This window comes from Salvelinus fontinalis, chromosome 6 (assembly GCF_029448725.1).
Source record: "Salvelinus fontinalis isolate EN_2023a chromosome 6, ASM2944872v1, whole genome shotgun sequence".
Classification (NCBI taxonomy): domain Eukaryota; kingdom Metazoa; phylum Chordata; class Actinopteri; order Salmoniformes; family Salmonidae; genus Salvelinus; species Salvelinus fontinalis.
In genome coordinates, this window is record NC_074670.1 from 84005520 (window position 1) to 84018870 (window position 13351).

At 46.8% G+C, this 13351-nt stretch overlaps 1 protein-coding gene across 1 annotated transcript; it reads right to left on the reverse strand.

Annotated features, from left to right (window-relative positions):
- Positions 1-354: 354 nt before the first annotated feature.
- On the reverse strand, positions 355-9765 carry faf2 (Fas associated factor family member 2). Its single transcript, XM_055927862.1, has 11 exons — positions 9659-9765; positions 8888-8956; positions 8470-8604; positions 8129-8205; positions 7603-7741; positions 7247-7332; positions 6774-6865; positions 6292-6469; positions 1636-1807; positions 1361-1504; positions 355-1168 (listed from the first exon to the last, which is right to left on the reverse strand). Exons 1-11 carry the CDS (start codon positions 9719-9721, stop codon positions 986-988), a joined length of 1338 nt encoding a protein of 445 aa, XP_055783837.1. The 5' UTR covers positions 9722-9765; the 3' UTR covers positions 355-985.
- Positions 9766-13351: the final 3586 nt, after the last annotated feature.

The following is a 13351-nucleotide window of genomic DNA, read 5'->3' on the forward strand; positions in this document are numbered from 1 at the left end:
GGCAGAAATTTGACAAACCGACTTCCTGGAAAGGTGGCATCCTATGACAGTGCCACATTGAAAGTCACTGAGGAGCTCTTCAGTAAGGCCCTTCTACTGCCAATGTTTGTCTATGGAGATTACATGGCTGTGGGTTTGATTTGATACACCTGTCAGCATATCCAATTTGAAGGGGTGCACACACACATACTTTTGTATTTATAGCGTACCTACAAAAATATTTAAACTGACATGATTTCCAGGTTAGCAGAGTTTCTGTGGGCTGGTAGGAAGGCTGAGATTTTAGACCCAGAAAGCTGGCGATGGGAACAGAGCACCGACAGCCAGTAACATTATCAAAATGAAAAGCACCACAACATTTTAAAAATGTTTAATTTATAGGTTGTTGGAAAATGACATCTTAAACATGACCAGCCCATTCCGATGTTTACAGGAGAAATAGGCATCTATGAAAATCACCACAGGCAGACTGTTATACTAGAGATAGGTAAACGCCACACGTCAAAGCTGTGGCCCTCTTCTTGTTGAACTGTGTTGTCGTTCTAAACTGCAGGCAGTACGCAAACTCAACCCTCGTTTGTTTGGTCATTTCAAAGACAATTAACATTATAGAGTCAACTTTGATTGAATATAAAAAAAAAAAAAAAAAAAAGTAGTGCTTTTTCAGCCTTGTTCTTTAAATAGCTAACGTATGTACAGGGAGGGTCGTTCACATTGCTCTCCTTTAAAACAGAACCAAATTAAACTGGAGGAGAGAGGAGGAGGTATCATGGTGGGCGAGACGGCCGGGGGGATAGAGCAGGGCTAAATTATTTTTGTGTTAAAGAGTTTTTTTCGTTTCGTTATTTCAGACAGTGATCCCTCGTTGTGCACAAAATGGCCATTTAAACAAAAACAAAAAAAAATGGGTGAAGAAACAACGAAAAAAGAAAAGACAACAGTTATTTTCCTCATGTTGGAGGTTGAGGAGAAGGTTAGCTAGGTGTCAATCTTCTGTGAGGTCCTGAACAAAGAGGACCTCGGAACGGCTGAGGCCGGCCTCTTTCAGGCTGGGGGGGTTGGGCTGCTCCTCCGTGGGAAGGCAGGGCAGAACACGGCGGGGGAAGTTGGTAACTATCTGGAATTTCTCCGGGGTCTCCTTCAATGAGAACAGGAAGTCGTATATTACCTGGAAACACAGAGGGAGACATGGGTGCTCTTTTATATACACGTTCCATTGGTATATACCAGGTCAGTTAAAACACAACTGTTAAAATGACACTACACGTGTAGAATTGGGAGTCAAGCCCCCACTGGTAAACACCAGGCCAGTTAAAATGACACCACCTGTAAGTGGACGAGAGCACAGCTGTGTTCGTACCGTCAGAGACTGCTGGAAGAGAAACCGCCTCTCTACTCTGGTGTCGTTAGGCAGTTTGAAAACTATCTTGACGCTGTCGGGGTCATCTGCTGGGGGTTCGGGGGGAAGACATTCTGACTTAAGCTCCTTCTCTTCCTCCAACGTCTAAAAACACACATTTTGTTATCCACAGTCAACAACTAATTATTAAAATAACATAGAACCAAGATAAGGAACGGTTTTAACGTAGGCAGAGCGAGAGAGGACAGAGAGTATAAAAGACCCCTCGTTCTCACCCTCCTCCTCATTTCCTCGGCTAGGACGGTCTGCCGAACCTTCTCCTCCTCCGCCTGAACCTTGTCCTGCTCCTCCTTCTTCCTCCGGTCCTTCTCCTGGTCGGCTCTCAGCGACTCCAGGTAGGCCTCGTCCTGCTGCGCCCGCAACACCTGCGTCTGGTTCCTCTCCTCCCTGGAACACACACGCACACAGACGCGTTCAATTAACCGGACGAACGTACGGGAGACGTCACCACACTACATCTACAGGACCAGAGACGGACGTACGGGAGACGTCACCACACTACATCTACAGGACCAGAGACGTCACCACACTACATCTACAGGACCAGAGACGGACGTACGGGAGACGTCACCACACTACATCTACAGGACCAGGGACGTCATCACACTACATCTACAGGACCAGAGACGTCACCACACTACATCTACAGGACCAGAGACGTCACCACACTACATCTACAGGACCAGAGACGTCACCACACTACATCTACAGGACCAGAGACGTCACCACACTACATCTACAGGACCAGAGACGTCACCACACTACATCTACAGGACGAGAGACGTCACCACACTACATCTACAGGACCAGAGACGTCACCACACTACATCTACAGGACGAGAGACGTCACCACACTACATCTACAGGACCAGAGACGTCACCACACTACATCTACAGGACGAGAGACGTCACCACACTACATCTACAGGACCAGAGACGTCACCACACTACATCTACAGGACCAGAGACGTCACCACACTACATCTACAGGACGAGAGACGTCACCACACTACATCTACAGGACCAGAGACGTCACCACACTACATCTACAGGACCAGAGACGTCACCACACTACATCTACAGGACCAGAGACGTCACCACACTACATCTACAGGACCAGAGACGTCACCACACTACATCTACAGGACCAGAGACGTCACCACACTACATCTACAGGACCAGAGACGTCACCACACTACATCTACAGGACCAGAGACGTCACCACACTAAATCTACAGGACCAGAGACGTCACCACACTACATCTACAGGACCAGAGACGGACGTACGGGAGACGTCATCACACTACATCTACAGGACCAGAGACGTCATCACACTACATCTACAGGACCAGACACAATCTCCACATTTGTGTTTTTCATAATAGTAAAATAATCATACCTGGGTTTCAAATACATTAAAACAACTTCCCATACTTTTGTTTGAGTTTGGCTGGCGTGCCAGATGGGTTGGGCTCGCACAGAGACCACTGGAATACATAGGATCAGTCCCTTACCGGTCAGGCACCAGGTAGGATCAGTCCCTTACCGTCCAGGTAGGATCAGTCCCTTACTGTTCAGACACCAGGTAGGATCAGTCCCTTACCGTCCAGGTAGGATCAGTCCCTTACCGGTCAGACACCAGGTAGGGCCAGTCCCTTACCGGTCAGACACCAGGTAGGGCCAGTCCCTTACCGGTCAGACACCAGGTAGGGCCAGTCCCTTACCTGTCAGACACCAGGTAGGGCCAGTCCCTTACCTGTCAGACATCAGGTAGGGTCAGTCCCTTACCTGTCAGACATCAGGTAGGGTCAGTCCCTTACCGGTCAGGTAGGATCAGTCCCTTACCGGTCAGGTAGGGTCAGTCCCTTACCGGTCAGGTAGGGTCAGTCCCTTACCGGTCAGACATCAGGTAGGGTCAGTCCCTTACCGGTCAGGTAGGATCAGTCCCTTACCGGTCAGACACCAGGTAGGATCAGTCCCTTACCGATCAGACACCAGGTAGGATCAGTCCCTTACCGATCAGACACCAGGTAGGATCAGTCCCTTACCGTCCAGGTAGGATCAGTCCCTTACCGTCCAGGTAGGGTCAGTCCCTTACCGGTCAGACATCAGGTAGGGTCAGTCCCTTACCGGTCAGGTAGGATCAGTCCCTTACCGATCAGACACCAGGTAGGATCAGTCCCTTACCGTCCAGACACCAGGTAGGATCAGTCCCTTACCGTCCAGACACCAGGTAGGATCAGTCCCTTACCGTCCAGGTAGGATCAGTCCCTTACCGTCCAGGTAGGATCAGTCCCTTACCGTCCAGGTAGGATCAGTCCCTTACCGTCCAGGTAGGATCAGTCCCTTACCGTCCAGGTAGGATCAGTCCCTTACCGTCCAGGTAGGATCAGTCCCTTACCGTCCAGGTAGGATCAGTCCCTTACCGTCCAGGTAGGATCAGTCCCTTACCGTCCAGGTAGGATCAGTCCCTTACCGTCCAGGTAGGATCAGTCCCTTACCGTCCAGGTAGGATCAGTCCCTTACCGTCCAGGTAGGATCAGTCCCTTACCGTCCAGGTAGGATCAGTCCCTTACCGTCCAGGTAGGATCAGTCCCTTACCGTCCAGGTAGGATCAGTCCCTTACCGTCCAGGTAGGATCAGTCCCTTACCGTCCAGGTAGGATCAGTCCCTTACCGTCCAGGTAGGATCAGTCCCTTACCGTCCAGGTAGGATCAGTCCCTTACCGTCCAGGTAGGATCAGTCCCTTACCGTCCAGGTAGGATCAGTCCCTTACCGTCCAGGTAGGATCAGTCCCTTACCGTCCAGGTAGGATCAGTCCCTTACCGTCCAGGTAGGATCAGTCCCTTACCGTCCAGGTAGGATCAGTCCCTTACCGTCCAGGTAGGATCAGTCCCTTACCGTCCAGGTAGGATCAGTCCCTTACCGTCCAGGTAGGATCAGTCCCTTACCGTCCAGGTAGGATCAGTCCCTTACCGTCCAGGTAGGATCAGTCCCTTACCGTCCAGGTAGGATCAGTCCCTTACCGTCCAGGTAGGATCAGTCCCTTACCGTCCAGGTAGGATCAGTCCCTTACCGTCCAGGTAGGATCAGTCCCTTACCGTCCAGGTAGGATCAGTCCCTTACCGTCCAGGTAGGATCAGTCCCTTACCGTCCAGGTAGGATCAGTCCCTTACCGTCCAGGTAGGATCAGTCCCTTACCGTCCAGGTAGGATCAGTCCCTTACCGTCCAGGTAGGATCAGTCCCTTACCGTCCAGGTAGGATCAGTCCCTTACCGTCCAGGTAGGATCAGTCCCTTACCGTCCAGGTAGGATCAGTCCCTTACCGTCCAGGTAGGATCAGTCCCTTACCGTCCAGGTAGGATCAGTCCCTTACCGTCCAGGTAGGATCAGTCCCTTACCGTCCAGGTAGGATCAGTCCCTTACCGTCCAGGTAGGATCAGTCCCTTACCGTCCAGGTAGGATCAGTCCCTTACCGTCCAGGTAGGATCAGTCCCTTACCGTCCAGGTAGGATCAGTCCCTTACCGTCCAGGTAGGATCAGTCCCTTACCGTCCAGGTAGGATCAGTCCCTTACCGTCCAGGTAGGATCAGTCCCTTACCGTCCAGGTAGGATCAGTCCCTTACCGTCCAGGTAGGATCAGTCCCTTACCGTCCAGGTAGGATCAGTCCCTTACCTGTCAGACATCAGGTAGGATCAGTCCCTTACCGGTCAGACATCAGGTAGGATCAATCCCTTACCGATCAGACATCAGGTAGGATCAGTCCCTTACCGATCAGACATCAGGTAGGATCAGTCCCTTACCGGTCAGACATCAGGTAGGATCAGTCCCTTACCGGTCAGACATCAGGTAGGATCAGTCCCTTACCGGTCAGACATCAGGTAGGATCAGTCCCTTACCGTCCAGGTAGGATCAGTCCCTTACCGTCCAGGTAGGATCAGTCCCTTACCGTCCAGGTAGGATCAGTCCCTTACCGTCCAGGTAGGATCAGTCCCTTACCGTCCAGGTAGGATCAGTCCCTTACCGTCCAGGTAGGATCAGTCCCTTACCGTCCAGGTAGGATCAGTCCCTTACCGTCCAGGTAGGATCAGTCCCTTACCGTCCAGGTAGGATCAGTCCCTTACCGTCCAGGTAGGATCAGTCCCTTACCGTCCAGGTAGGATCAGTCCCTTACCGTCCAGGTAGGATCAGTCCCTTACCGTCCAGGTAGAATCAGTCCCTTACCGTCCAGGTAGAATCAGCCCCTTACCGTTCAGACACCAGGTAGGATCAGTCCCTTACCGGTCAGACACCAGGTAGGATCAGTCCCTTACCGGTCCAAGCGTTCAGACATCAGGTAGGATCAGTCCCTTACCGTTCAGACATCAGGTAGGATCAGTCCCTTACCGTTCAGACACCAGGTAGGATCAGTCCCTTACCGGTCCAAGCGTTCAGACATCAGGTAGGATCAGTCCCTTACCGTCCAGGTAGGATCAGTCCCTTACCGTTCAGACACCAGGTAGGATCAGTCCCTTACCGTTCAGACACCAGGTAGGATCAGTCCCTTACCGTTCAGACATCAGGTAGGATCAGTCCCTTACCTGTCAGACACCAGGTAGGATCAGTCCCTTACCGTTCAGACATCAGGTAGGATCAGTCCCTTACCGTTCAGACATCAGGTAGGATCAGTCCCTTACCGTTCAGACATCAGGTAGGATCAGTCCCTTACCGGTCAGACACCAGGTAGGATCAGTCCCTTACCGGTCAGACACCAGGTAGGATCAGTCCCTTACCGGTCAGACACCAGGTAGGATCAGTCCCTTACCGGTCAGGTAGGATCAGTCCCTTACCGTTCCAAGCGTTCAGACATCAGGTAGGATCAGTCCCTTACCGTTCCAAGCGTTCAGACATCAAGTAGGTCTGGTTGGCCTCCATGATGAAGGTGAGCTGATTGAGGAGGTCCTCTGATTGGATGAGCCCCTCCAGACGTCCCACCACCGTCATCTTACGGTCCTTCAACATGATCATGGCCAGGAACGGGTAAGTGTTCTCACGCAACGCCTGGGACACTGAGGTACAGACACACAGGGAACAAACAGAAACAAACCAAACACAGATTAAAACACTGAAATAAAAAGTGATGGATAAAGAGATTCCACCTCATATCTGAAGAGGACACTGACACAAATCATTCCATAGTTCCAGCACAAATGATTGACTTTTATCTTTAACCATATCAAAACTGACTGAGAACGTGTCCTCATTTACAGCAACAACAACGAAGGATGAGGCCAGTTCCTCTTTGTAGAATGTATCTCCAGCTCTAGGAGATCTAGGTAGTGAAGACAGCGTGTAAGAGTAGACGATGTGTACCTCTGTATCCCTCAGGCCTGCTGGTGGAACAGGCCCAGAACAACATCCGGGTGTTGAGGAAGGTCAGGACCTCTTCTGTACATAACGTGGAGCTGGAGGAAGATGGAAAACAGAAGCATCATTAATAGAAACCGTGAGAGGAAAGATGTACAGAGTACACTTTAAGGAAAATATCTAATAATGAAGAGTGGAGGGTATATGAATAATACCAAACATGGCGCAAATAAGGAAAACGCAAGGTATGCCTCCATCCAATCAACTGAATACATATTCAAACCAATTATCAACAGACCCTGAATTATAATTAGTTGGTTATCTAATGATTCTTGCCAGGTCTCCCTAGAAAAGAGACAATAGTACAAAACGGTGCCTGGCCTTCCAGAGTTTGGGTTTTGCATTGTAGTATCATTGTGCATTTTTGTTGCCTGTGTATGTTGACCTCATGTGAAGTGATCACATGTTATTGGACCTACCGACAGAACTGGTCTGTATCCTGGTGGTCTTCTCCATGGAGGTAAACTAACAAGTAGCGAAGCTCACGTTTGGCATCATTCAATGCCTTGAGGGGGAAAACAAAAAACACAAAGCTCACTGAATAACACTACCAGCTATCGACCAAGTTACACATGGATTCAATCCATGTAGAACCTATATGGATTCTGGAACATTCGCTTTCTTAAAACCATTTAGTCGGTTGTTCAATAAAATAAAATGTAGGGTGTGTCAACTTTTTGGGGGAATGTTCTTCTGAGTTCTAACATACTTCTTATGGATGGTCAGGTACTAGTACCTCACATTGAGATTGGACTGGGGAACCTGAGTAACACACCTGGCTATATGTTCCCTGGTAAAACACTGGATGCGATCGACCGTACTTCTCTTCAAAACTATGGATGAAGGAGACAACGTCACCCACGGGGTCTGTGACGCGTCCACGAGGGTCTGGCCTGACCCACCGCAGGGCAAACCTGGGGAGGAGGAGGAGGAACCAATCATTCACCTTTATATAGGAACGTCAGGCAGCTCATGTTTATAAGGGGAACCTCCCGGGTAGCGCAGTGGTCTAGGGCACTGCATCGCAGTGCTAGCTGCGCCACCAGAGTCTCTGGGTTCACGCCCAGGCTCTGTCGCAGCCGGCCGCAACCGGGAGGTCCGTGGGGCGACGCACAATTGGCATAGCGTCGTCCGGGTTAGGGAGGGTTTGGCCGGTAGGGATATCCTTGTCTCAGTATGTAAATGTAATAAAATGTATGCACTCTACTGTAAGTCGCTCTGGATAAGAGCGTCTGCTAAATGACTAAAATGTAAATGTAAAAAATGGGAACTGATGGCCAAATAAGGTTTCTTTGTATTACCTGAATATGTCCAGAAGTGTGTAATATGTCAATCTGAAAGGTAGCATTATCATGTAGTAACTCCATCCTATTAATCCCTGAAAAAGTAAGAAAAAGACCAGATGAGACATGATGGTCAGAACAGTGGAAAGATTCAATGAGAATACTACAGCTGTCAGCTGGATGATTTCAGTTACGGACTTGATTCTGTAAGCAGGAGGTTGCCCCCACTGTGTATGCTAATGTCATATTGCAGAGTCTACCTTTAAAGTTGAGATGCAAGAACAATTTACTGCAGTTTACTAGTGACATATAAAGAGCAAGGAGAAGAACAACATGAGAGACATAATGTGTGTACGTACTCTGGGTTGTGGCCTGGAGACGATATAGCTATACACTCTGTGGTCTGCTGTGTTGACCTGTAACGGTCTGGAGGGCGGAGGGTTAAACACACTGGGAACTCCTTCCTGCTCGTTCAGTCTGTCCTGCACTGCAGCCTGGGAACACACACACGACATCATCCACCCTGGACACCACAAGAAGACTAAACCGTGTCGCAAAGCTCATGCAGAATATTGAAGGCAACATTTGTCACGAGATATATATATATATATATATATATATATATATTACTGCAAGTAGTTAATTTATAACAGAGCAACCTCTGATAAACTATTGGATATTGGATTCACTGGGTGCATCATAACCTGTCTATTTTGTAGTCTTCAAGGCCCACATCAAAAAGAGCCATTCATGTATTATGGGGTTGACAGTACTTACCTCGATGTTCCAATTGTGTTGTTCTAATGTGCGCCGACATTGGTCCATAGACTCCAAACCTGTCAAGTCCTGAAATCAAATGCAAAAAAAATCTGAATTCTCACATCTAGCACTGGTGTACACGAGACTGGACCAATCTCCAATTGATCAGTGAGGATGCGGAGTTGATAGGTTCAAAGAATTTATTCCAATACGTTCCTTCCTACAGGCCATTTCCACATCTTGGGTCTGGATGAGACAGAGGGGGGCCTTACTAAGAATTAACCAGTCATTGCTTGTCATGTGTCATAACAGTTGTGTCTGATGTTCACTCTCAAACCATCTTCTAGCTAAAAAGCTAAGTAACGTTAGCTTGGCTGACCAAGTAAACTGCTAGCTAGCTAGCCAACTGTCGTTAGCCTAGCTAGTTAGTTGGCGTAAGTAAGCCAAGTGCTGCAGATAACCAAGTTAAACATGTTCTTTCTAATTCACCGTACACTGATTTAAGTTTGTTGATGCGTTTCTTTGGGGGAATTGTCGGGAACGAACTAGCAACTCAAGACAATATTTAGGATAGAAAATAATTGATGTGTTGCTAGATTAGATATAACATTAACGGTAGCAAGTTAGCTAACGTTAGCGGTGGCGCTAGGGGTATCAAAATTATATTGTCAAAAAGCGTTTTTTACACCCTTAGCGTGCTTTATTTTAAAAAATTTCCTCCGTATATCTAAACATAGATTAATATGGAGTTATATAAAAATTAGTTAAACCTGAAGAAAGGCTGACTACCTGAAATTGAAGGAGTTTTTCGGTCTGCGCCTGAGATAATTCCTGCTCCTCTGGCGCCGCCATCTTACCTCGCCAACAGTGATGTGCAGTTCGCGAACGATTCGTTATTTTTGAACGACTCTTTTTACTGACTCGAGAGTCATGATTCGTTTTTCTGAGTGACTCGTTCGTTTTAGTTGTTCGTTTGACCTGCTAGTAGTGCTGGCCGCAATGATTCCTACAGCAGGATTTGATACACGCTCCTCTGGCTCAGTGGCTCCAGAGGACTGTTCCGAACACCAACTGTCTGTCATATGCGCGGAAAATTGATAATGAGCATACTACATAGACAAGACAAATACATGATTAGAACTGATAATTGGATCATGGTGCAAGAATGACTGCAATTTATTGATTATTGAATGTTACGGAAACAGCTTTGTAGAAACAAAACATGCTCAGCAAACTCGAGAACTAAAAGCCAATTTATGTTTGATCCGAAATGTGGTCGGAAGCTTCGTATGGAGGGTGTGGCGCAATTGCGGAGGCTCCAGAGGCATGATGAGGCCAAATTGAGCTCTATGCGGTGTCAATGTGCACCTCTCAAATGTTGCAATAATGTGGAGAGCTCTGTGTAGCTCATCATTGACATGAGTGGTTGAGGTTAGGTGGGAAGTCCAGTATAAACAAACTAAATTTGTGTAACCTTTATTTAACTAGGCATGTCAGTTAAAAACTAATTCTTATTTACAATGACGCCGTCATGCTAGAGACGTCACTACAGACCCTGGTTCGATTTCAGGCTGTATCACAAACCGGCCGTGATTGGGAGTCCCGTAGGGCGGTGAACAATTGGCCCAGTGTCGTTAGGGTTTGGCTGGGGTAGGCCCATCATTGTAAATAAGAATTTGTTCTTAACTGACTTGCCTAGTTAATAAATAAAAAATTGTGAACGAGAGGCTCGGAGAATCCTAACTCGTTCCAGTTTTTAACTCATCGTTCACTGTTAAGGGGTCCTGAGTGCGCTGGGCATGACAAGCGCTGCATGGCAAATCTGTTATATGCATTGGCTGTGCAGCATTTATGGTGATTTATGCTCTGCAGAAGTCAGAGCATTCATAGTTCTTGCACAGCGCTGTGTTGTGAGGGAAGTGAGTTTGCGTCTATACAGGACCTTCGGCCCTCATCTACTGTCAACCAATCATGTCAATGCGGAGCTTTACAGAGCCCCTCTGTATTGTTACAAAATGTTAGAGGCAAGGCCGAATAGAGCTCAATTTGGCGTCAATTGCTTCACAACATCCAGTGCCTCCGACCACATTTTCGGATCAAGCGTAAATTGGCTCTTACTGACTCGAATGAAATGAGTCGGAAAATTCGTTATTTTGACTAAACGAGTGGAAAAGAGCCGAGTCAGTAAAAACACAGATAGAACAACGAGTCAGACATTTCACCGGATGTATAAATATTAAGCATCCGGTTGGCGTTTCCTCTCACTACCAAATATGGTGATGAGAGGAAGCTCAGTGGCTTACAGTGGGAGAAAATGTAACGAGATGTATTTTGGAGTTTCTCCTCAATGAAACGTTTGATCTCAATAGAGTTTTTTGTTTCCAAAACTACAATCTGTAACAAACAGAGTGGACTACGTTTTGTAGACTTTACCCTTTGCCAAAGTAAAATAAATAATTAGCGTTGCTTAGTAGGACTGCAAGGGCGAATTGAGTTATTGCACAAACGCGCTTCATATTAGGCGTCCCCTAACGGAAATATGCAAATAAATGCTAGAACGCCCAATAGGATCTCGCTAGCTCATGCTTGGCCCTGTCCACCTCCTTGTCTGTTCTGCCCACTATGGTTAATTTGCTCCCATTGGAAATGAAAGAATTGGTCTATCTTGGATTAGTTATATAACTTCTTAGGGTAAAATAACAAGATTTCGGTCAAACTTCCGGCCCGTCACTACTCGCCAATCCCCTACCAAGACAGAGAAGAAGAGGCAAAGCGAGAGAGTTTGCCAAAAATCTGTCCAGGAAAATAAGATCAAGAAGTGAGGAATTTTTGTATGGAGGTTAACGAGAGAGTGTCGAATTTGGTCAACTAAAGAATACATGTATAATTTTTTCACAAGGCTTTATATTTGATCAATAGAAGTTTCATAATGGGGCGCGTTCGACATTGCAGCCGACTTTAAAGACAAGACTGACTAATTTACAAATCACCTTATATCAGAAATAGCTACTTCAATAATATTTGTAGATCAGTCAGTTGGTCACAATTTACCCATGATGCAACAACGTTTTGATGCTCTCCAACCAAGGGTGTGTTCATAAATTGAATCTGGAGTGCCAGAGTGCACTCAGTGTCAGATTGTTCATTAGTAAATTCAGAGCGTTTCGCTGGATGCTCTGGCTAAGGAGTAGCGTTGAGCCAAGCATTCTGACCTCACAACAGCAGTCAAGCACCCAAGCTAACTGGCTAATGTTGGCTAGTTTACTAGCTACTTCCAGACACAAATAAGAGAACACCTCACTCTGACCATTTTACTTGCCCTAACAGCACTGGTTAGGCTGTTTTCATGTTATCCAGAGCATTGGTGACTGTAACTGTGCTGCTGGCAACAATTGAATCACACTTTTTTTTTGCCAACTTTTACTGACACCGGCCATATTCAATGAGTGTTGAGCGTTTCTAAATTCATCCGTTATTCTGCCCTGTCGCACACTCGGATGAGAGTGCTCTGAAATCGGAGAAGATAGCCAGAGTGAATTTACGAACGCACCACAAGGGGCCAGGGTTCCGGCAAAGACAGTATGAGTATGAAGCAGAAACTGCTTCTCCAATACAAATGCCCCGATCACTCTTGTAAGAGATGTCATGGCGATGTTGGCTAGCTAAGCTCATGTGCAGAAACAGGTCATCAGGTCTAACGGTCGTCTTGCGCCTAATTGTTTATGTTCAGGCCTTAAATCAAAAGGCACTCCTTCGATATAAAATACATTTGTTAAGAAAATGAAAAAAACGCCTCAGTGTGTCACTTTCACAAGGTTTGGAGTAATAACATGTTCAACTACTTAAGACATTGTCTCGAATCTAGGTTGTGGATTTCGGGGAAATAAACAGAAAAAGGTAGAATGTTTCACTTCTCTCATTGATTTCTCAAACCCCGGCCTTCCTTATAAAGACACTTTAGTCATCACTTTGTGCACAAAAACAGCCATTGAATAATTCAATGGAATTTTGGTGTATCTGCCCTCTCATTGGCTACACTGATCCCACCTGATCTCACCTCCTCCAGCCTGCCTTTCATCTTTGAGGACATGTATTTCCATTGTCACTCAACAATCTTGCCAATATAAAAGATCATCTTTGACCAATACGTAAAACGCCGTTTGGCGATGTAGCAGTGACCAAATGCAAACCTCTACCGCCACCTACCATTTAGGAGTACTACAATCTGTCGGATAAAATGTATCGGATTGTTCATGATCAATGTCCCTATCAAATCGATGTACAGTGTGGTTACAATATATATACACTGAACAAAAATATGAAAGTAACATGTAAAGTGTTGGTCCCATGTTTCATGAGCTGAAATAAAAGATCCCAAAAATGTTCCATACTCACAAAACACGTATTTCCATCAAATTGTTTACATCCTTGTTAGTGAGCATTTGTCCTTTGCCAAGATAATCCATCCACCTGACAGGTGTG